Source organism: Hippocampus bargibanti, linkage group LG01, assembly GCF_051943395.1.
Source record: "Hippocampus bargibanti isolate YZ-2025 linkage group LG01, ASM5194339v1, whole genome shotgun sequence".
NCBI lineage: Eukaryota > Metazoa > Chordata > Actinopteri > Syngnathiformes > Syngnathidae > Hippocampus > Hippocampus bargibanti.
In genome coordinates, this window is record NC_142734.1 from 36,840,535 (window position 1) to 36,865,867 (window position 25,333).

A 25,333-nucleotide genomic window follows, 5' to 3' on the forward strand; every position below is an offset into this window, starting at 1 on the left:
GGGACCACAAAGAGTGCAGCAATGGAAGGAAGGGTAGCAGTCATTGTGCAGTCTGTTGCGTCACACGCGTGTATGATTTTGAAGTGCGCCTTGCAGTCTACTACAGTGCCACCCAATGATATACAGCAATAAAGTGTCTAAAACCCATGACCAAAAGTTAGACACCAGGGCAGACAGCTTGAAACACAACTTGAAACACAGTAAGACGACTAATCGCAAAAATACATTGTTGCAAAGTATGAAGGATTGATAATCAGAATATATAACAGAACAACACTTTAAAATTAAGTAATTGTACCACAAATGTTCCCTTGTTTAATTTGTCCCTTGCGGCTGATTTTATTCCAGTTGTCGTCTGTCCATACACTTGCCGGCAGGTTGCACATTGCAATATTTGCGTTGCATCGTCTGCCGCAAGCCACGTAAACTCCTCTTTCCTGTCAATGTACGATGCTCTCAAAGTACGTTTTGTATCGTCATAAATTTTGTTCGCTTCTTTTGAGTCTCTCTTCTGGGGCTGAGGTTTTGGCTTGATTTCTAACCTCTTACACTATCTGTGCGTCTACTTTTGAAAATGATATGCAAATACGACCCGGAAGCACGAAGTTATTCGATGCAGGCTTCTGATTGGCTGCCGATTATATCAATTGCCAAACGAACCGAAATTAAAAATTGTCAAATGAACCGAAATTCCGACATTTTAAAACGAACGAATAGTTCGAAATCGGAATAAAGCAAATGTTTGATTAGAAAAAAAATCTTTCTTTCTTTTTTTTCTGGAAAAAGTTGTCGGCCACCCGGGCAGAGAGCTTCTGGAAGTTGTACACCCGGCGTCAATGTTACACGTCTCGGGCATCCGGGCAGACGTTATTTCAAACACTGACTAACACACTTATAAATACGGTTGAGTTGAGTTTAGTTGAGACGTATGCCAGAATGTGCAGAGTCGTCAGATAAATATGACATCCACACAGGAAGAACGACAAAACAATATAGATTTGGAAAAAAAGATGAAATGACTACTTTATGACACAAACTGAATGCCGCAGTTTGTATTTTTTTGTATCACTGTTCTTGTATCACTGTTTATATACTGTAGTTATTTACAGAACTCCCTTTAAGCTCTCCCATGGACACAAACGGCCACCCCTTTTTGTTTGTACTCTGTAAATGGCATTATTATTACAATGAAATCCTATATATCAACCCGCCACTCCTCAGCAAAAATATTGGATAAAAAGTTATTTTATAATAATAATAATAATAATAATAATAACAATAATAATATGATTATTATCAATCCATTTTCCGTACCGCTTACTCTTCATTAGGGACGCAGGGGGGGGGGGGGGGTGCTGGAGCCTAACCCAGCGTCTTCGGGCACTCGGCGAGGGACACACTGAATTGGTTGACAGACAATCACAGGGCACACAGAAACAAACAACCAGTCACTCTCATGCCTATGTATTATTATTATTATTATTATATATTGTATAATATAGTCTTTCAGTTTGCTGGTATTCTTTCCTATCTATATCAGTAGGTGATATGAATCCTCTACCTGAAATCACTCCAAAAACAATTCACTCTGCAAATGAAATGTGCACCGTATCAATTTTTAATTCAAGCAAATGACTAAAGTTGGAACAATATTCAGGAAGGTTTATCAAAAAGCTGTGTCATCATTCCCATTGAATACAGTAGAAAAGATGATGTACCGTAGCGGTGTCACCAATTTACCGTATATGCTTTTAAAAAAGAACTGCATAGTTGAAGCCCAATAGAAGCCCACAGGCGCCGTTTGCGGCTTGTTGAAAAGGCTGCACACTTGAAATATGGCCCTATTTGTACATGTATACACTATTTCCAACATTTTTATTCATAAAAGCACAATTGAGGCAATGCTAAATAACCCAAATGAGTTCAGATGCTGGTGCCTCAAACTATCATGCGTACCTCTGAGCGACGATCCACCGCCTCATGCATCAACAGAATGATTGTATAAAAAAAAAAGAATCGACAACATGTATGTATGGAGGGCTGGTGGACAACCAATATGCTTATCTTTTTTTTTTTTTTTTTCAAAAACAACCAATGTGAGGTTTGATAGATATTGTCTACATGCATAAATAATGATACCTGCAACACAAGAGTTCTTAGAGCAAAGAAAAGACATTGCAGAATTCAGAACTGAAAAGATTAAAGTTGATGATCTAATTTAAAGCAGATTCTTTACTTACAGACAGTGTATTATAGGTGTTCGAATACCTGAAATGTTTCGGCGTCTACTTCCGCCTTCGTCAGAGTGTGGGCCAGTGTGGGACACTGACGGAGGCGGAAGTCGACGCCGAAACATTTCAGGTATTTCAACACCTATAATACACTGTCTGTAAGTAAAGAATCTGCTTTAAATTAGATATCAGGTAGACAGGATGAACTTAGTACAACGATAAAGTTGATTATGTCGAAAGGAGTATCGGGTGGTCACAGTCAAGCGAAACAGAATAAACTTGCACAAGAGCTATAAAATAATCATTACATTACAAGAATAAAATTGTAATATGAGGACAAAAATTCAATATTCTAACAAAATATAGGTCTGCGGCTGGTATGTATGTTTAAGATCATATTGCCTTCAACATTTTTATTCCAATCCCATATTAAAATGCATTTTGGAAAAAACCACATCATTCCCGTAACCACATCATGATGTCTTCATTATTTTTACAGACTTTTTTTTTTAATGTGTGGCCCAGAATTGATGCAGGGGTTATTTTTAAATGAAATAAATTATGAAGATTTCATGTGTGTATATGTACAAATTATCAACATTCCAAATATTTACACTTGCATTTATTTCATATACCAAATCATTTATTTGTCCATGCACAAAGTGCTTCGCGGGGGCCTTCCTACCAGATAAAACACGTGATCAGTCAGTGGTTATCATTGCTACCGTTAATTCCAGTGTATGGTCATTTCACACAAAATAGGAAGGGCCAAAATAATTCAAGAAACATGAATGAAGATGCACCTGTTTTTAATTCAAACGCTTGAAATTGGTACCGTTTGATAAAAAGTCACCGTCATACCTTTGCAATGTGGATGGGAGGAGAAAAATGTCATTGGCACAATCTTTCTTTTCCTGCAAAATTCTGCTCCTCCCCATCCTGAGATGAACGTTTATTATCAGTAGCCATTTGTTTTGCCACAACTGATTTCAGGCAGACTTTGCCTCCAGTTGCAGGTAGTCAAAAGTAAAACATACAAGAAAGCCAAAGGGTTGCAACCGAAGTCATTCCACTAATGGCAGTCTGAAAATCGGAATTTAAAAAAAAGGGAGATGCCAAAAAAAATTCTCAATGCCACTTTGCAGCAATGTTTATTTTGTGTCAATGTCACCAAAATCAGGAGGGGCCACTTCCTGGGTGACGCGCACAAAGGGGGAAAAAAAGCAGTGTATAGTTGGATCTCTCCTTTGGAACACTGTGGTCTCCTTGGCAGTCGCTTTGGACAAGACTGGAAGTTACTGCTGATTGGACTGAAATGTTTTCGCCATTGAGGCTTGTTTGACATTTTTCATGCGCACGCTGCACTCACAAGTTCTCCCCGGGCTGGTATTGAGGCTCGGTGGATGTGAAGTAATCCTCCAGGAAGCCCTGCAAATACTCAAAGGTGGGCCTCTCCTCAGGTTCTTTCCTCCAGCAGGTTAGCATCAGCTCGTGCATAGATTCTGGGCACTCTGCAGGACACGGCATCCTATAACCGCGCTCCACCTGGTCCAGAACCTCGCGGTTCACCATACCTGCAAGTTGATGAGAAGTTGGTGAGAGACCCCTCGCCACAGTTTCGTAGACGTGATTGTCCCACTTCAAAGAGAATATGAATAGTGTGAACCCCTGGTATTTTTGCAAATATGTTTTTTTAATAGTTTTGATGGGATAACAAAAAATACATAAATAAATACAATTGACTGCGATGGGCTGGCAACGGGTTTACAACTGCCCGAAGATGGCTGACATAGGCTCCAGCATCCCTCACAACTCTCATGAGGACAAGCAGATCAGAAAATGACTGACTGACCGACTGAATAAAATCGAATTTTCGACAAGGAAGAGTACTCCGTGTATAACAATATACGGGTCACATTCGACTTACGAGTTCCATTCCGACCAAACGGTCCTAAGTCAAAATCCATTCAAAATGTCGAATAGAGACTCGAAGGCTAAATGGCTCGCAAACTCCCCCTCTTAAAATGTTCAAAATAGGGTCTGGAGGTCGTGTGGTAAGTACGGGTGGTCGTAAGTCGAGCCGGTTGTAAGTCGGATGTTACCTGTAGTTGGTGTAATTTGTGGTTTAACAGTTTATATTGATTATAATATAGCATGTCAGTATGTGTAATATTTATTCACAATTGAAAGACAAAGAAGTAAAATGGAGCATGGTGTAATTTTATGTATTCATTCTGATTGATTGATTAAGAATAACTTTCCACATGTAGAAAACAGCCAAGGAGGGGTGGCATCGCCTCACTTGCTCTCCCTTCCCTGACCGTATGCCCCCCTGGCGCTAAAACGAGTCAAGTGGAAAAAACATGAGCTAAATAAACATGGCTTGCCTGGATAGGGCACTCTTCCTTTGGTGGCCAGTTCGGTCAGCAAGATCCCAAATGACCAAACATCAGATTTAATGGTGAAGCGTCCGTAGTGCGCCGCCTCGGGAGCCGTCCACTTGATGGGGAACTTGGCTCCTGCGCGAGAAGTGACAAGACGCGCTGTAGCCTTACATGTATTGAACGCATTGCGGAAATCACAGCTGCGGTTGGAATCCTTGGACTGACCTTGTCTGGCTGTGTATTCGTTATCCTCGATGAGACGAGCCAAGCCAAAATCAGCCACTTTACAAACCAGGTTCTCTCCTACTAGGATGTTGGCGGCCCTTAGGTCTCGGTGCACGTAGTTCATCCTCTCCACATAAGCCATCCCTGAAGCGATCTGACCAAGAAACAGAACTATACACACTATACGCACAACACTAATTCCCCCATGCACTAAACTAAAACAAAAGTAGGTTGACCCCAATCGTGCTATCTATCCTTTGAATAATGATACAAAGGAAGCCATAACCTTTTTTTGGCCCCATTCAAACTGACAAATGATACAAAAAAAGGATATTGCGACGTAATATATGCTGACCTGTGATGCCATGTCAACCAGCTGCGGGAGTCGTAGCATTTTGCCCATTTCACCTTTGAGGAAGTCCAGTAAGCTACCTGCAGGGAGGTCCACAAAGAACGGGGAAGCATTAGAACACAGATTCTGGGTTTTTATGGCGAGGAGAGCGGATCGGATGAAAATCACATGATCGGATGGTTTCGGGACATCCTCATATCACACCAACCAAGAACCCTCATTGTTGTTCTTCTCAAGAATGATGAGACATTGCAGAACTAAAACAACATTGGCAATTGCCAACCTTTTCCCATATATTCGGTGACGATATAGATGGGCTCCTCTGACACCACGGCGTAAAGCTGGACGAGCTTCTCGTGCCTCAGCTTCTTCATGACTTGGGCCTCTTCCAGGAAGGCTTCCGGGGACATGGTGCCAGGTTTCAGAGTCTTGATTGCCACTCGGGTTGTACCGTTCCACGTTCCTAATAAAAGACACGAGTGCCATCAAATATAACCAGCCAACCAGTAAAAACAAAAAGCACAAACTCTTGGACAGTGAGCTTTGAAGTTCCTAAGTTGCCAGAAACCACCTTTTCCCCTCCCCCCGCAGTCTTTAGTTCAATGGCAATACCGAGCCATGCTTACCCATCCAAACCTCTCCAAAGCAGCCCTGCCCGAGCTTGAGGTCAAGACGGAGGGACTCTCTGGGGATCTCCCAGGCGTCTTTGGCTAAGCCCTGAGTCTGAGGCTTCAGCACTGGACAGATGTCCGTCAGACTGTGACATAACCCGTCAGAGTGTTCTGGAGACAGGAGACAAGCACGTCACTGATAACATTCTGCTAAATACACAAGGAATGATGCCGACATGTATGCAGAGTCCAAATTCGTAGGCTGCACCCCCTCATGACTGAAATTCCAGTGCATCCAAATTCACGCGGCCCGCAAATTTAGCCTTTGAGAAGAGGACTGACTGAAGGCTACTTTGAGTACATTGCTGCCATCTTGTGGGCGTACCATAGGTAAGGTAGTACCATAAGAGTTGGTTTACAAAAAAGTGGTCCAACCACATTGTAGTTACGGTTTCCTCCTAAGGGCCGTTATAAATTTGGGGAATGTTTCATCATTTCCATATATTACATACGCACAGCAAATTGATGAATGACTACTTTTCAAATCTGATGTCAAGAATAATGACTTCTTGTGTTTTATGCACAATAATTTGAACATTTGGTTCAAACTTTAACCAGCATCATGGAACTTGACATGCTTATTTGCTTTTGTGGGCCAAATAAAATGATGTGGTGGGCCAGATCTGGCCCCCGGGCCTTGACTTTGACACCTGTGTTTTAATAGAGGCAAAATAAGCAGCAGCCTGCTTAGCGTCCTTCAGACAATACAGCCTATGTACAGTATTTGGACACCGTAATAGATACAAGATGAAGTCACAATGCTAATGCAATGAAGCTAAATGGACTCACTGCGATAGTGATTGACAAGCTGCTGTAGAGTGCTAAACTGCGTGCGCGATGTGATGTAAAAGCCGCCGCTGTCCAACTTCCTGATCTTGTAGTGTTTCACATTCAGCCCCTTGGTGTTATCGTAGTCCAACACAGACAAACAATAGGCACCTGCATAGAGACACATCACATGACAGAAATGTGGCTATCTCGTCCCAAAAAAATGTTACAATAATCGCAAACACTTCCGTCTCACCTGTTGAAAATGAAACAATGGCATAAGCAAATGAGACAAGCAAATGAGCAATACCGTGATTGTGTTCTTTTTACAGCCAATTAAAAAGTAGCAATACCAATATAATGCAAACTCAGTAAGAAAAAAAATTCTCCCCAAAATCAATGACAAGGTTTCTTCATTCGGCCAATCATAGCAGAGTCTGGACAGTAGGGATATATAGGGCCGAAACTACCAGTAAGACTTCAGTTTGCTGACAAAGCTTCTTGGCTAAGAAGCGAAACGTCCGACACCTTCAAATTTGTACACATGACGGCCAAAGAAACCTTTTCATCGATGGACCACTCCTGTACGACTGAGAGCTTACAAAGACGTTCTCCCCAAAATGCTTATGTTTTTCATGTTTGTTGAAATACTTGTTCAAAGGTCCATAAAAAAAGTTTTGTTCAGGTCTTTGCTCTAGCTAACCGCCATTTTGGAGACTCCATCAATGTTAGAATTTAGTCAGAAGCTGATGACTGTAATTGAGCTTTTGCGGCATTTAATCAGATTCGCTTTGTAATCTGGAAATATACGGTGCAGGTAAAATCATGTGTGTAGACTGTATATGTATATACTGTAAGCATCAGAGAGAGAGAGAGAGAGAGAGAGAGAGAGAGAGAGAGAGAGAGAGAGAGAGAAAAGGGTAATCCAGAAATATCAGCAATGTGGTCTTCACGCCACCAGAGGGCAATCTTAATCAAATGAAAAGTCTAGATGACAGCGCCAGCCCCCCCAGCAGCTAGCGATGCCCCCACCTTGTTCATGTATCAAGTGGGCGACAATGCCCCATGGTTGTTCAGGCCTTAGCTATTCACTGACCTAATTCTGTCGGGCTTACCCCGCCAGCCAGGAAGGACCTCTACATTGCTCCTTCCCGCATTCATTTCCGCCTCTGACATCTCTAAAGTGTCCCTGTTTCTCATTTGAAGCAGGGCCTAATACCGCAGAAATAGGACACACGTAGATAAATAAAGTGCTGAACCCAAAGGGAGAAGGTGGCCTATCAGAAGCATCTTCAAACATGTCCGCCAGGCATCTCATTGGACCTTATCCCATCTGCCTATGTGAGGCACCCACAGCTCAGAAAAAAATAGTTTGATGTTTCAGCCTACTTGTTTGAACATGTTTGGACAGACGTGTCATGGAATTTAAGCGGAACAGGCTGAACACTTCATGAAAAAAAAACACCAAAAAAAACACCAATAAAAATGATTGAAAGTGTCCAAAAACTACTTCAAATTAAACCCGGAAATGGCGATTTTCAGAAGGTCCCGCCCCCTTGTTCGTGATGTCACGTCAAGACGTCTTGCCTTGCTCTAGAATCAAAACAATGGCTTCAGATATGGAGAAGATGCTTTCTTGTTACGCATCCAGTGATGAATATGATTCAAATAGTTCTGAAGAGGAAAGAATAAATGTTTGCAATCGATGAAAGGAGTCCTCCCATATCAATTCCAGCCATCAAGGACAGCGTGTAGTGTCCCACAAAATGCAAAAGTTGGCACCAAAGCTCCATTGGAAATTGGCTGATTTGTCTGCTGGGAATTTGTGTCAGCGAATATCAAATAGTAGTCTTGGTGCAACACACAACAATTCACCATGGCGTTATCCATGTGTTTTCCTTCTAATTTCACCATCAACACGAAGTTTTCAGACCAAACAAAGTACCGCAAAATGCATTGTGTGTCGCCTTCTCGGTCAGGGGCGTTCCTTCCGTGACGTGACGTCAGGACTCGTCACCAACTCAAAAAGAAGACTTCCTGAATATTCAGCGCAAGTCTTAAAAGGTAAAATATAGCTATATGTGGTGGAATCTTTGTCAAATACGCTCAGTAGAAGTTATTTGAAGCGATTTTACAAATTATGGACACAACTTGTCCGGAGGAATCAGTTGTCCATTAAGGTTATCCAAGACTTTAAAAAGACATCAATCCATCCATCCATTTTCTAATCCGTTCATCCTAACAAGGTATGCGTGTGAGCTGGAGCCTATCCCAGCTGTTTTCAGGCAGCAGGTGGGATACACCCTCAAGTGGTTGCCAACAGGGCACGCACAGACAAACAACCATCTGTGTTCACACTCAAGCTTAGGGACGATTTAGAGTGTTCCATTAACCTATCATGCATGCTTTTGGGATGAGGGAGGAAAGCGGAGTACCCAGAGAAAACCCTTGTGGGCATGCGGGAAAAACATGTAAAAATGCTACGCAGCAAGGCTAGAACCGGAATGTAACAGTGCCTCTTTTCACTGTGAGATCACAGTGCGCTGGGGAGGCACGAAGCTCACCTTTGGTGGTCTCGCTTTCTCTCACAAGGAACGTTCCTCTTCTATTCTCCAAACTGAGCAGAAGTCTCTCTGAGTCACGGCGGGTTATCTTGCCAAAATACCACCTGATTTGGTCAAGACAAAAGGCACAGGAAGGAGCTGGGTTGGCGATGGCCCAAAGAGTTGAGGCGAAAGTGGAAAAGAAGCAAACACGGACTTGCACACACGCGACACACAACGCCATGACAACAGTTGCTTACCTGGATTCTGCAGTCAGTGTGAGATGACTGCAGAAGAAGGAAGGCAAAAGGTGAGATAAAGAGCCGCGAAAGACGGTTAGTTTAACATAAAGACTGATGGGGGGGAAAAAAAGAGGAAGGAAGCATTCCATATGGACAAAAGTATGGGGACACATTGTTGCGGCAAGGCGAAAAAGATGAAGAAATCGAGTTATTTTGCTCCTTTTGGAGCTGAACCAGCTTCTGCTCCTCTGGGAATTCATTCTGTAAGACAGTATATGGACATTTTGTCCATTGGTGAGCTCAGACGGAAGGGATGATGAGAGGGCCTGCTTCAATTTCTCTTATCCCAAAGGTGTTGAATGGCTGGATTTCTTGCACACCAAACTCATTCCCCAAACCTGTCCCACAAAGCCCACAAAGAGGAGTACAGTTACCCAAAATGTCTGCCTGAGACCCTGCGACATGGCCGAACCCAACTGAACTGTGTGCTGCGTTTGGGCTTCGTTACCAACTTTTTAAGAATAGCCGACCGTCGCCGGAATGGCTTTAGTTTGCTTTCATCATCTGAATTACAGATGAGCGCTGTCCTATCAGAGATTTCATGAGCAATCAAAATTCACAAATCACTTTACTTTTCTGATACAAAGCGAGATTCAGCCGCAAACCCCCACGCGTTACCAACACAATGAATGCATAAGGACTGCTCCAAAGGGTTCAAATGAGCAAAAGTCTACTCAATGTGTTTATCTCTGTATGCGTCGGAGAGTGAGGGGAGCGTGGAGTGCAGATACCCAGCATGGGGCCTTCAGAACATTTCATGGAGCAAATATGATACCAAATGTACATTACTAGTCTGAGACCGTTCGTGAAACCCTCCTAGCCCTAAGATCTGCAGGACAGTGACAATGATGTGGATGCTGAAAATACTGTTTGTAAGTTGGAATACGATGTGACTCAGTTCATTGCGACGACTCGGTATGCATGCTAGGTGTAAATCGCTGACTATAATTTGTTTAGGATTGTCCAGTTCAGTCACGTTCGGCCGCATCGCTCAGTGATTAGCCACCGTAAAATGAAGAATTAGGGTTAAGGGACAATAAAGGACTCAGGTCCAACCGCTGATTGATTAATGAATACATTAGTATGTGTCTCAGGACCTTTGTCCATATCGCGCATCGCTGTAGCAAACAGAAATAGTTTGACATGCAGTAAGCAAGAGTAGTCACTCACAGATTGAAAAGTCATTATGAAACAGTTCACGTGTTCGGCTTCGTCATAAGTGACACATTTTTTTCGTGTGCGCTTGATGACATTTCACTCCAGTCATGTGGCATGTCAATGACTTTCCATTGAAATGAAGACAATTCTTCACCGGGATGCTCAAGTGTTCATTAAAATGAGTTCAAGGGTGGCATGCAAGACATAAAAGTGAAGATAAATTCAATGGAAAAATGCTATACTCTTCTGCCTGGATAGAGTCGGACGGTGCCACATAATTGCTGGGAATATAGCCACTCTCGCCGGTGGTCAAGGAGCGTGCCAGCCACCAGTCTCCCTCTCTGCAACGACAACATACATCGCATAAGGTAAAAGAACGCAGAAAACAATGGGCAGTGGGAATATTTGGGAGATGGTCGGGGCAGTCAAATTCCGATTATCGTGCATCGACAGGGATGGGCATGAAGAAAAATATTGTCGGGTTTTGATCATTAAGAAATTTGTCAATGTGATCAATTTGTCATTTTGTTTTAATCAATAGTCTAAAGTTGAGCACTTGCTACATCTAGAAGCAATTGAGGTGTAAAAGACCCGAAAAGTTTGTTGCCTCACCATCATATATATATAAACCAATTCAAATGTAATTCAAAATTCTAAAGAGCAATTCATTATATGGATGGTCACTGTCCTTTTTTTCAATGACAAGTGGTCAAATATATTGAACCTGGAAAAAAAAAACACATAATCATAGATTTTTTTTTTCTATGAATGCCCATCCCTAATCTCAACACAGCGGGACATGCAAACATGGGTCATGTGACAAGGGAAAGTGATTGTTTTTGAATGCTTCTCATCATTAGAGAGCGTTTCCCGAAGCTTTGCAGCACTGCAATGAGCATTTACAGTGCCGAAAAGTCAATGACAAATGTGACTTGACTACACAGGCGCGGGGCCAGTGTGGTTTGGATCACATTATGATGCACGCTTTGAGGAAGGCAAGCAAACACAACGGCAGGCGGCAAATCGAGGATGCCTTCACACACAGTTGTCAGTCAGGTGAGTTAGACAAGTTGATATGTTCTTTTTCTTCCCCCAAAGACTCAATATTGCAAGTGAACCAAAATACTTCATAACAGTTACAGGAAAGTAAACAGGAATAAGTTTTGCTATCGGGACTAGGAACTGAAACAAGGCTAATAACATATGATATAATTGTCCCTCGTAATCCCTTGACTAGCATAGTTCGATGTTCAGGTTGTTTGGTCTGCACTTGGGTTTGATCACTGCCTTTAGACTTGACACCAAGGAGAAAAATAAACGAGAGTTAAATTAAAACCGACTCAAAGGAACTTGTGTGAAAGCACCCCTGAATGCAACTGCATTGCAGTTTCACAAACCTGCAGTTCACTTTCCTCCTAGAAAAATGCGACGGATAAAGAGAAATGATGGGGAGGCGGGAAGGGGGAGGGGCGTGAGGGCGGAAAGAAAAGTGACAGTTGTAAGCAGTGACAGAAAATCATAGCAGCATGTATGCGAAAACCATGAATAAATATCAACAATGACAGCGTGATAATCTGCAAGTCGCTGAGTACAACAATAATCTTGTGAGGAGAATTAAGAGCTAGAGTCCGTCTTAATTGGACCATTATCTCATTATTCTTAAGCCGATCGGGGTTTTGGGCTCAAGGCGGCCCCATACTGATAATCCAGCGCCTCTGTCTAGGTCAGTGGTTCTTAACCTGGGTTCGATCGAACCCCAGGGGTTCGGTCACTTGGTCTCAGGGGTTCGACGGAGTCGTTGCCATAGAAGGTAAGACACACAATGTGTTCATTATTTAACAAACACCCACTTGTTCATCACTGGCTGCAGATGATCAAAAAACATTGCTTGCCCAATCAGCGCTGGGGGAAATGGAGTTTGCTTAGTAGTCAACTTGTGACTGTCATCGTAGGATGTTGTACAATAAAAAAAAGGATACGCATTTCTTCAAATTGTATTTATGTTTTTCTGTTACTCATGAAAGGTTTGCTGAATGTGCATTTGAACTGGATGGGTTCGGTACAACTGAAAAGGTTAAGAACCACTGATCTAGGTCAATAGTGAGTTAGTGGTTAAGCAGCACAATGTTCATTGAACATTTATTGATTAATGAAGTGATCCCATAACCCCCTAACCTCATTTGACTGCATCAGGAAGCTTGGCTTGTAAATGTGAAATGAAGAAGCAATCGGGGGGGAAAATTCTGACATTGCTTCCGGGAGTTGTCAGATTTCCCTTTTTTGTGTCAACTCACAAGAGAATTTTTGTAACCGTATGACATATATCATAATAATAACCCCCTTGCTTCCCCTCCCCCATCCTCTAAACAAAAACACAGAAGGATAATTATAACAATATTCCTTACGTGTTGTTGACTATCTGGAGGCGTTCTCCCTTTCTGAACGAGAGATCAGAAGCAGTTCGAGACTCGTAGTCGTACAACGCCACGAAGGTTGTTATGCCTCCTGTGCGGAAAGGAAACATTCCCGAGTGGGTTACGGCTATCCGTAAGGATGTACGATTAAGACGTCAGCGTACCTCACAACAGTTCGCAACCATTCATTAACTTGCATGTCTCACCCGCTAACGTGATTCTGCTTGAAGAGGAGTCAAGATGACTGTTTTCCACGCCACCAAACAAGGTGAGTTCGGCCTTCGTATTCACGGGATGGTTGCCACCGAGGATGCCCTCCACAGTGGTGCTACGACTGGGAGTTGAGGACTGCCGAGCCGAGGTCAGGTGATGGCCGCCGGCCCCTCCCCCGGAGCTGAGGTTGGCATCCAGGCTGATGGTACGCGGACCCGGGTCCTTGGGCTTACTTTTGGATCCTCCCATTGCGAGGCCTAGAACGTGTTGAAGGATAAGAGGGGATGGCGGGTAAAGAAGTGATCATTGAAGAATATAAAAGTCACGACAAAACGTGACATTTTAACCTGTTCGGGGACGACGGTTACCACAGGGGAAAAACTATCATGTTAGCAGGTTATGTCTCGTTGACTATCTGGAGAAAAATTGTGACGAATCGAGAGGTGAGAAGATGCACGCATTGGTTTGCCTTTCGCAATACTTACGTTACGTTGTGTCAGATATCACCCAAATGACTTTTTCTTTGCTTTAAAATTTCATACGATTGCATAGTGACGAAAGCTCTTCAAAAGATCGTTTTCCATCAAATCTGAGAACAGGGCTATATGGGGGAGGTTTTGCTAGACACACACTACAGTAACAGACAAGGAAAAAGAGAGTCATTCGACTGCATAGAAACAACAAAAACCTATGTGGTTGAAAAGTTGAAAGGCCATATGTTATATTCCACTTACGTGTGGAAAAATCACAGAGAGTGAGTGACTGAATTTATAGTCATCTTTTGTTTTTTTTTAATTTGGACGCTGAAATATATTCTCCATGGGTTGCTTGAAAGGAAAGCCAGTCACCATTGTTTGACTGAAGGTTGACAGATAATACTTGCGAATAAATACACAAGTTTAAAGGCTAATAATATGATTAACATGCAGATGAACGATCCATTTTGGATCATTGCCACTTTTTTTTGTCTCCCCATGATGCTTTATATAGCATCCGAGAAGGAGCTGTAATCACAGCTTAGTGTGGGAATATGATTAGACTAAGCCAAAGCTGCGCTATGGCAGAAAAATATGACCACAGGGGGTCTGCTATGAAAGGCTCATTTTCAGAGAAAGCTGATTTGGGAACTGTAGTGACAAGTTGGCAAGGGTCAGAGTGCTCACGGGAAGTGCTCAGCCTGCCGAGCATTCCATGCCTCACTTTCATTTCATCGGCGTGTCTGCGTCACTCAAGACTAGCTTGTACTTCACGACCACAAGTCTGAGTCGCATACGCTCTAATATCACGCAAAATGAACATGAACGCTTCATTAACCAGAAAAAAAGACAAGAGAAGAAAGACAAATGAATGTTAAATTCGGGGGTTATTTGATAGGACTATTTTATATATGCACATTCTTAAACATTCAATGTTTATTAATCATTCATTTATGTGTCTAAGTTTAGAATATGCTATATGGCATATACCATATAGCAAGTGTTTAGTTTTTTCTCGTTTGGGTGCCGATAAAGTCCTGGCAATGGCCTCTGTAATATGAAAAGGGGGAGCATTTCCCTTATTTATATATATATATATATATATATATATATATATATATATATATATATATATATATATATATATATATATATAGTCCGAATACATTCACGAATGGCAGTGAATGAGTTCATGACTATATTTTCGATGGGAAAACGGTTGCAAAATTCATAAACTGTTTACAATGTTAGTCTCGAGTGTATACAGTATCTACATGGCAGCATTGTATTTTCTTAGCGTTTCTGTTTCCAACAGAGCCATTTTAGTTGACAGCAGATGACACAAAAAAGATGTAGCTGGAGGGTTTGTTTTGCCTTGAAAAGAAAGCAGGAAAAGGAAATAAATGGAAGACTGCATTTGGACAGAGCGGAAGCACTTGCGTCTGTTTGCTAATAAGGTTAGCCTCTTTCTGGGATCGAAGAGAATGTTACAATGAAGAGAGGACGGGCTGCATGAAAATCTTGGTGGCAAAGCGGGTTGCTTGGATGGGGAGGGGTTTTTCTTAATTATGCATAAGATCTGGCAAAGCGCTCCAAATCCTTGGAGTCTTCACGCCTTTGATTGAATACCAACAGTAGTCTTTTAGTAACGCTGCTGGAGTGCCACCGTTATAAATGCTTTTCTTGGAGACTTAACCTGGAAAAAAATGAAAACACTTACAGCCTTATTCAGTTTTTTTTTTTAATAAGAGCAATGTTATGTTCTAAGAGATTGTAAATTGACAGCTCTAATCATCAGTCACTGATGATTTTTGTGATGAAGAAGACAGGGTTCTTCCCCAATTTGGAAAATATTCTTTTTCATCTTTCGGGACATGAAAATTGGTCAAACTGGCTTCAGAAGTTTTTTTGGGGAGTATGTAGACTTGATGAGAAGATATTCCCTGCTGTGAGGATGAAAAAAAGTCAAGTCAGACTGACAGATGGTGAAACGTGTATGAAGAGGCAAGTTGAGACTAGGAAGATGAGACAAAATAGACAACAATATTCTTCACTTCTATGTTGGACTGGGTTGAATATTGGGCGACTTGTGACTTTTGGCACACACAGATTAATTAGAAAAGAGTAATAAGAAGGAATACATTCATCAAAAACAGATACCGTAGTTTTCCCCCTCAGCAACTGTGTAAAGCTACACATTTTTAAATATTTTTTCTTAGTACATTTCATGGTTTAATTTTCGTCCTATTAACGGGCCTGAGAAATAAATACATTTACAAGTTCTGAGTCACAGTTATCTCCAATTTTATAAGAGTCGGGCTGCTCGCAAAGAACAAATAAAAAGCAGAAGTTCATTGATGGAACATGGTCCATAAGGCAGCCGTTATAGACCTCTCGTTGTTTCTAGTTCAACAAGCAAATGAGTTTCTTCTAATGGCGAAATAAAGATAATGCTCTGCTTTCATTTCGTTTATTTACATACGCGCACGTCATAGGTGGACTGACTGAAGCACAAACAGCAGACCTTTTTGTCGGCTCGTTCACGAAATGCAAACCAATGGATGGGCTTACGTTTGCCTTTGGATCGTTGCATCCGAGAGAGACATCTGCTCCTTTTCAACATTTATCTGTGCATTGTGCTCTGTGAAGGGCTGGCCAAGTCATGGGGTTGACAGATTAGCAAGTCAGTACATGTGTGCGCACATGTGATCCTTAAGTCAGCCCACTTCATGCATTCCTTCATCTTAATACTCCCCATGTAATTACAACACTACTAGTTCCATCCCCAGTTGACCACCAACTGCCACATGATCCAAATACTCTCGTTCCCATCCTGATGAGCGCCATCTTTTTCCTTCTCCGACTGACTAAACCCTTGCGACGACATTCCACCGGGGCCCGTCAACAAACACTACGTTTGCAATGACAAGACCTGATAGACCAGTCTGACTGTTGTGAAGACTTCTTTTTATCCCGTCAGAAACGACTTCACCCAAGCAATGGTCCAAGTTAAATGTCACCATGTTCCCTTATTCTCCTCATTTAATCAACCACAGGAACTCAGATGTGTTTGCACCACTAACATTTACTGTACACCCACATAGCTTTCGGTATCCCTTGAGCTGACACAAAGGTTTAGTGCGTCTCACATGCGCTTTTTAATAGACAGGCTCTTCAACAGGTTGCACATTCAGTAGTTTGATGTGGTTTTCTTGAATGAGCGGGTTAGTTTGACTGAATGCAAACAGGTGAACTGGTTTCTCTGACTGATATTGTATTACATTCCGTATCGCATATGCTGTTTCCTCAATGCACAGCTGAGTGCCGATTCGCCACGGTAGAACTCGTATACCCTATTGGCTGTGAGGAAAAAACGAAAACCAAGTCGCACAGAAGACATCACTTAAAACCAAACATGCAAACCAGACAGGAGTCAACAACGGCCATATACTTCTCAGCCTGGATAAATTGAAATATTTTATCGGAGAGGAGACGGAAGAGATCTAGACTAGACTAGCGCGGCCCAGGGTAGACTGCGATGTACTATTCGGCAGCATCCAAAAATAAAGCAAAAAAAAAGCTAATGTTAGCATGTGTACTGTCATTTCTAGCCTTGCATCCTCAACTGCCACAATGACACAACAATGCTGATTAATGAGTGATCAGAAGTGGTTTCCATCAGCCATATTGGAACAACTCAGGCGAGTTGACATGGTGCAAAACAAAACAAAATAGTGTAGTTGAGAGTGCCAATGGAAATGTTTCAAGAGTCAAACATGCACACCAGGATAATGATTTTTTGCAGCTGATATAGTACAGCGTTTTTACATTTTCGGCTAGATTTTGTCACGGTTTGCAAGGTGGTGATAGCAGTTGTGGACCCCAAAAAGCAGGCAAGAGGGAGCGGCAGGTTGTATTTGAGAAATTGTATTAAAATAATGTCAACAGGAACCAAAATCTAAAACATCAAAATCATCTGAACAGTAAAATACAAAGTATCAAATAAAGACCAAGACTAAAAGTCTGCCAAGATGAAACAAACAAGTGCACAGCATACAATGCATACAAAATGCACAATGCATACAATTGCATACAATGACCCGACGCCGAATGGTTGTGCCGGGAGTCCTTTTAACTGCCACTGATTGGAACGACCAGCACCTGCGAGGCTGCAGGCAGGGCTGATAGCGCCACCCGTGGGTCGCCAATCCGAACGTGGCAGACTGCCACGTTCCACACACTCCCAAAAGTTCTGAATTAGGCAGTATTGCTTTGGAATCAGAGACTTTTGGGGGTGCTGAAAAGCCGTGGACTGGAGTTTGTTGAGTCCTGTGCATGAGTACCAAAAACCACCACCCCACTGTCATGGAACGGTCACTGGGTTGGGCAGGAGGGGAAGTCAATATTTACTACTCCAAGTATTTATATGCTCACCCCAGGGGTTGACATGGAGGCAATTCGGAGCATTGCACAAAATCAACACAGGGCGACAATGAATGATGGCAGCTCATGTTACGAGGAATGAGTTTGTAGAAAGTGAAAGAAGGTGAGACCACCTGACAAATGACATTCCATGCTTTTGTCAACAGGCAGAATACAAACATTCCTGTGTCAGATTCCAGCCTCTCAGCAGTGTTCAGGCACTCCACCATAGGATTTTGGTCATGTGGGTGGACCCCCCCCTTCCCCCCATCCCCTCAAGTGACCTATGTTCAAACAACCTTTTGTGTGACGTCACCACTAAACTGCCCTTCAAATCATATGACATCGTTAGGCTTGTGGAGCAGCAGCTGTCTTTTAGTTTACTGAAGAATTATATGTCCACTTCCAAACAACAAACACTGCTGGCACCAACTGCAAATTCATGGATTAATTTTATCCCCCCGGCCCGATCCCACCCTTCCTAATCCAAGTATGACATACGTGACATTATTTGAGGTTTCATCCCAAATTAAAATACATCTAGGCCATTTTAGTTTTTTTTTTTGCAAGGGAAGACGAAAACAAATAAAACTAATCAAATCCACATTCAGGATTATTTTCTAATACTGTACTCCATGAATCAATTACTTGGAATGTGCATCGGCATCCATTTTACACACGCCCACACACAATTGTACCTTGATTACAAGGTGATAGTTTGCTTCTGTTCACCATATAGTCCTCCGTTGCTCTTGTTATACATGTATGTAAAATGGCTTGAGGCTGCATGATTTAAGTGACAAAATTAAGATGTCTTGCTTTCCAGTGGTACAATCAGGATATGCATCATGGCCATGAAAAATGTATCCAAAAATGGCATCAGATATTTCCAATTTGGAATCAGGCCTCTTCTAAATTTGGTCCATATTGTGTATCTAACACTTTATTATTTTTTGTGAGGGGGGGATAATGCAGGAGTCAACATTATCTGTAATTATCTGTAATCACTGGTTTGTTATAGTAGATGATACAAAATTCCCAGTAGCAGAGAGCAGTGGGATTATCCATAAATAGGGGGAAAAGACTCACAGGATCCTTGAGGAAGGGGGAACAAGCAACTGTTTTTTCCCCATTGGTATTATTATTATTATTATTTGATTGTTGTAATTTAGCTAACTTAAAAAATGGGAGAGGTGTGGGAGAGGCAGTCATTCTGAATGTGAACAAGAAAGGATGGCGGTTGTTTCCAAAATGACAAGACGGGTCGTTTGTTTGTTTGTTTGTTTGTTTGTTTGTTTGTTTGTTTGTTTGTTTGTTTTTAACACAATGGTCTGGGATGGACGGTAGGGATGATTTTGCTGAGTCATGAGTCCCAATCACAAAGCAAAAACGACAACCCCACCATCATGGACAGTCATTGGGCTGAGAAGGAGGTGAGATCATTATTTAATGCTGAAATTTGAGGGATTTTTAAAAATATATTATTTTGTTTGTCAGGGAAAATCATTTTCTCTGACCAAAATCATTTTATTTTAGAGAAACGCAAAAGCCTCCTCTGTGTTAGTTCCCTCAGTCCGGGGATGAGCACTCTGTACTTGCGGGGGCAAGGGAGGTGGTTCCAAACAAGCTGGATCAGAGTAAAGCCACAGTCACCCCAACCAGCAAACATGTTCAGATATGTGAGTGAGGAGTGCATGTGCTGTGACATTCCCCGGTATGTTGCAGCAGTGACATGAAGCACAGTCATCATGCAGGAATGCCGAGGCGAGGCGAGTTTCAACTCAACGCCTGATCGCAAGGCCCACGTCAGGAATGCGCAGAAAGCAGGTATGGAGTCTGTCAACCCAATGTGGGTGCAGCGACACATAGGTGAGCTGATTGCTAATGCTATTGTTAGGAACAACAAAAACTGTCCATTGGAAGTGTTGAAGTGATCGGGACAAAATTGGATCCAATTTTCTCAAAAAGTACTCGTTCACCACAGCAAGAGAGAGGAGCATTCAATTTCTTGTCTAAATGTTGTCCATCTTAATTTCCAGAAGGGATTTCACCTTATCTGTCTTTTAGCTTTCCCTTTGTTTTAGCAAGTCTCCATTTCAATATTTAAACCAACACAGCTAACACGATCTGAGATGTGATGGTGTACAGAGTTAAGTTGGCATGACCATGCATGGCACTCCGTTGGATTCCAGGACTAACCAATTATTGATGACCTGGCAAAGTAACAAATGGACATTGAAGGGTTCTTTAAATAATAAAATAAATAAAAGATCATCTGGCATCTTCCCGTCGAGTCTCAGATTCACAGAGAACAGTGTGGATTTTGTCTCGGCCGTGGAACAACTGGATGAGGTGGCTCGGGCATCTGATTAGGATGCCTACTGGGGCGCCTCCTTGGTGAGGTGTTCCGGGAATGTCCTACCAACAGGAGGCCCCGGGAACGATCCAGTGTATGCTGGAGAGACAGTGTCTCCCAGCTGGCATTGGAATGTCTTGGGATCTACGAAGAAGAGCTGGAAGAAGTAACTGGTGAGAGGGAAGTTTGGGCTACCCTGCTAATGCCTGACCCCCAAATAAGCAGCAGAAAATGGATGGATGAAGGCCACCAACTGAATCCAAAAACTTGCTGACTTGAGGAGATAACTTTCAATTGTTAAGCACATTTTATTCCCACTGGTCATCATTGAATTCGTAATCAGCAGTGCGCGGGGCAAGAAGGATGCACAGCCTCATGCATGAAAATGTCATCATCCTGACCGAGCTTGTCCAGCTGCAGCACCACAAAGCGACATAGAGGCATCTTTCTTCGTGCTAAACGCGCCTTTTCTTGTCACGGAGCCACACGGAGCGATGGGGACCAAGGTGATTGCTCCACGACAGAGGATGGATTGAGTGGAGATGAGTGGCCTCTATCACCCATGGCCTATTCCCAACCCTGCGGGACAGGAAGTGGCCACGGATGCTGGGATGGACACAAGTCCTCCACTGTTTGTCTCCATCAAGCATCTATCAGGCCGTCCATTCAAATAGATGCCAAAGCTGGTGACTTGACTTCTGTGTGGGCTCACACGTCTTTTTTTGTGGTAGTGAGAATGAGAGCCCCAACCTTGGCAATCAAGGCACGCGACATGATAACTCAAGGGTTGACTGGATTTACTGAACATGCTTCTTCAAGTGGTTTCATTTTTTTTTCCACTCATCTGGTGCTGTTTGCTGAATGTCGGTAACTGGCTCCAGAATTAGGCCTTAATGGACAACCGACACCATTTTTTGTTTCCTAACTGACATCACAAAAAAAAGCATCTAAAATACCCAAAACACGTAGGCTGATATGTTTAGTCAAAAGAAAAAAAAAGTAAATAAAAATGACTTAAACAGTCCAAAAACGACTTCAAAATGAAACCGGAAATGGCCAGTCTCGGAAAGTCCCACCCCCAGTTTGTGACGTCACTCCAAGACGTCTTGCCTTGCTCGAGAATCAAAACAATGGCTTCAGATTCGGAGAAGATGCTTTCTTGTTACTCATCCAGTTATGAATAGGATTCAAATAGTTCTGAAGAGGAAAGCATAAATGTTTGCAATCGATTAAAGAAGTCCTTCCGTGTCACTTTAAGGCGTCTGGAATCCAATGTAGAACCCAGAAAATGCACAAGATGGCGCCCAAGCTCCGTTGGAAATGGGCTGATGTGTCTGCTGGGAATTTGTGTCAGCGAATATCAAATAGTAGTCTTGGTGCAACACACAACGATTCACCATCGCGTTATTTGTGTGTTTTCCTTCTAATTTCGCCATTAATACGAATCAACACGAAGTTTTCAGAGCAAACAAAGCAAAATGCATTGTGTGTCGCTTTCTCGGTCAAGGGCGTTCCAAACTTGACGTCACGTCAGAAACGTCATCAGCTCGAAAACAAAACTTGCTGAATATTCAGCACGAGTCTTAAAACGTAAAACATATCAATATGCGGTGGAATCTTTGTAAAATATGGCCAGTCGAAGTCATTTGAAGTGATTTTACAAATTATGGACACAACTTGTCCGGAGGTGTCGGTTGTCCTTAAAGAGCTCATCGTCTGTTTGGAGTGGTCTGCTTGCTCTCCTCTGACAAACGAGCTCCCGCCGGGTTATAACATCAGAAACAACTATAATATGTCCTCCGAACTCAGTGCCAATTACTCCTCATTTGACCGAAAGGAAAGTGGGACACCGGCAGGATCAAATGATGATCTCAGCAAGCCGTCGGCTACAGTACACTCACTTTAGAATGTTTAAATCCATAGGGGGAATGATCACAAAGTAGTCCCGCTTCAAACTGACCTTGACTCCAACACGTTTCATGTTTCACATCTGTTCATGTGTACATACTACGCCATTGTAGTACCATGTTACACTTCAGAAGAGTTTGATAACAATGCGGAAATGACATTTTCACAAAATAAACCTTACTTTACAGATGAAAAATATCTTGTGATGAGATAAATTCCAGTGTGGTTGCTGATTTCATGATCCGCAATGTTTTGCGAGACGACATTAAAAAACAAGTCTCTGCCTGGCCAACTCAAGATGAACCTATTTCCGCCTCTCAGAGGAGGTACACAAGGGCAATTTTGAAAGTGGAAGTGACTTGTCCTTTTGCCACAGGGCCCGGACGGCTGTGGAAACAAGTGGCACATTGATGGCGGCCAGGCCCAGTGGATCACCCTGACAGGCAGGCCGAGAAACAAAAGGCTCCGGTCCAAAGCCATGCTGCCAATTAGCGGGAATTTCAACCCTCAGAGCCCCTTCCCACCCATCTTTTTCACTGCATGGCATTCATTGAATTCCAAGGAGCATTAGGAAAGACCAACAAGTGCACAATGAAGCATCTAACAGTATATTGAGAAACGCTCAGCAGGACATTTTCGGACATGTGGTTTCCTGTTGCCATAAGATCCCTAATTCTGTCAGAAAACACAAAAATAACCGCAAACATAATCTGTGGAGGATTAGTCTAATGCACTACTGAAACGCAGATGGGCCCTTGCTTCTATGATGATTGAAAAAGTATTGACACTCCTCTGATGTGTCACTGAAAAAAAAAAAGTCACATTTGCAAGAGGATTATTGAGGAAAAAAAACAAGTCCGAGTTTTCAGGGCGGGTAAATGTCCGAAAGCTTTCGAAAGCGTTTCAAAGTCGCTCAAGCAGGTCGGCTCGTCGAGGATGTGCACGCCCACCGCCGTGGCCATCCTCGCACAAATTATAGGGCGCACGATTACACGAAGGACGCCTGGGCAAACCTTATTGGTTCCATGAACACCACATCAAAAGCAATAATTCGACCTCGGAGTCATGCTCGATGGAAGACATTAATGGTGACTTCCATGACAACTGTGTTTGAGGACTCGGAATGACGCAAAGCAGCCTCTCCCAAACTAACGGGCATGAAACTTACTGAAAAAAAGGCTTTTGACGCATCTAAAAAAGGGATAATACAGTCACTCCTTTGAAGATTTTAATATGAATGGGAAAATATGGTGGAGTTTGACAGTAGGTTTTTTTAATTCAATGTCATAGGTCACCAATGTTGGAATTGACAGTGGTGAGTATTTTTGATGGGCTTGTTCCAGCACATCAAACTTCAACAAACATACATTTGCGGTCTTGTGAAATGGAAACAGAAAAGGGCTTTCCCGAAACCGTTCCCTCAAAGTTGTCCAACATTTCCCAAAATTAAAAGGCTTTTAAGACACTCTTGAATGTTCTAATTTTGCACAAGTAATTTTTTGGGTTACATCAGAATACTTTACAATGAGTAGCTAAAATACATTTAAATAAAAAATCATAAATTTGATGTCTCCTGTAATAAACAATATGATGCACAAACGTAACTAATTGTGTATATTGTTCTCCTCTGTAATATTTGTTTCGAGGATGCTCCTTATGGAAGTGTGACAAAAAAGTCACAAAATGACAAACAAAAGGCAAAATATGCGCAGCGCTAATGTTTAGATTACTGAGATGAGACTAATTTTAATTTCACACAGCACATTATAAAACTGCTGAGATGATTTACAGTGTGTGGCTTTTTTCACTAAGTGAAAGAAAACTAATTTGGACCTTTTTTTTTCAGGACACTATCATTTGCTTCCGGCGGTTCTCATTAAATGAACCGTGGGTAATTTTCAAGTACTGTCAGACACCTAATTATCAGATAATGATTGAAAAGAGGGGGGTCATACGTTTTTTCTCCGTTCCTTTGGCAGAGATGTAGCAGTATGAGTAGTAACGTCTTAATTAAATGAATGCGTGACAAATACCGTCACATGGAGGAGAACCAGTAAGTCCGACAGTCAAGAAGCGTTTCCTACTGTGGTGCGTGATGACGTTTTCAATTACGTAACCGTGAAATAATCGTAGCTCACCCGAGTGCCCACTCTTGGGATCCATCCAGTGTGTGGTATGAGAATTAAAACGCAACACGTGAGAAATAACATCATCCATATATTTGTTAAACAAATCATTGTGGAGGTAAAAGTGTAGCTAGTTGGATGTACTTTTTTTTGACGCAGTGACTATCTGGCGCCAGTAAGAAAGAACACAAGCGCAAGTTTACTCACCCAACCCACTCGTGGAGGTATGAGAAGGTCTCTTCTGGTTCCAGTCAGGTCCTCAAGTCAAAACATCGATGTGCACGTCGGAGAGCGAGGCCAAAACACGTCCTAGCTCCTCAAATGTCGCTTATTTTTGGAATAGTTGAGAAGATTGGAGGGGGTGGGGGGCGAACAACAGCTCCACTCCGTCCGTGCCACGATTGAAAGTCGACGAGGGGACGCCGGTGAGCCGAGGTCATACCGCAGGGAAGCTCCCACTCGGTTCAAACATTTTCACGCAGTAAAACAAGTAAAAAATCAACACGTCCGTCACAAAAAGCGTTGGTTGCCTTCATGCACCGAGGGAAACGCGTCCGTGTTCTCCCAGGAAGAGCCAGTTGGCTTCAAAACACCGGGATGTGACAGAGCTGGCAGGGCAGGGGAGAGGGCGTGGCCTTTCCAAAATGGCGGGCGTTGATTGGTGGAAACTCTTATACATACATTAACCCCTCATTTGCGTTGAATGACGCCGTGTGGACAGGCAGGGGGACCCCATCCAACTGCAAATTATAATAATAATAATAATAATAATAATAATAATAAT

At 42.5% G+C, this 25,333-nt stretch overlaps 1 protein-coding gene across 6 annotated transcripts; it reads right to left on the reverse strand.

The window, feature by feature from the left end:
* Positions 1 to 1,600: 1,600 nt before the first annotated feature.
* src (SRC proto-oncogene, non-receptor tyrosine kinase) lies at positions 1,601 to 25,146 on the reverse strand. Of its 6 annotated transcripts, none has more exons than XM_089014814.1 (14): positions 24,757 to 25,146; positions 13,255 to 13,518; positions 13,040 to 13,139; positions 12,032 to 12,049; positions 10,877 to 10,975; positions 9,435 to 9,461; positions 9,196 to 9,299; positions 6,653 to 6,802; positions 5,819 to 5,974; positions 5,476 to 5,655; positions 5,196 to 5,272; positions 4,841 to 4,994; positions 4,619 to 4,750; positions 1,601 to 3,805 (listed from the first exon to the last, which is right to left on the reverse strand). In XM_089014814.1, the coding sequence occupies exons 2-14, from the start codon at positions 13,508 to 13,510 to the stop codon at positions 3,597 to 3,599; spliced, it is 1,662 nt and encodes a 553-aa protein (XP_088870940.1). In that variant the 5' UTR covers positions 13,511 to 13,518; positions 24,757 to 25,146; the 3' UTR covers positions 1,601 to 3,596. The 6 variants fall into 6 exon arrangements, with proteins under 6 accessions (XP_088870940.1, XP_088870949.1, XP_088870957.1 ...); XM_089014823.1 differs by lacking the exon at positions 9,435 to 9,461 and adding an exon at positions 10,574 to 10,594; XM_089014831.1 differs by lacking the exon at positions 12,032 to 12,049 and having other exon boundaries at positions 24,757 to 25,145.
* Between the last annotated feature and the right edge of the window lie 187 nt (positions 25,147 to 25,333).

What these genes read in the sequence shown, in the direction of transcription:
- src (XM_089014814.1), bottom strand. Translation starts at nt 13,510, where the DNA reads ATGGGAGGATCCAAAAGTAAGCCCAAGGACCCGGGTCCGCGTACCATC. An exon ending in GACTCTATCCAGGCAGAAGA is followed by an intron (nt 9,462 to 10,876) that starts GTATAGCATTTT and finishes CTTCTTCTGCAG; the next exon opens with TCATCTCACACTGACTGCAG. An exon ending in CACCGAATATATGGGAAAAG is followed by an intron (nt 5,273 to 5,475) that starts GTTGGCAATTGC and finishes ACCTCCCTGCAG; the next exon opens with GTAGCTTACTGGACTTCCTC.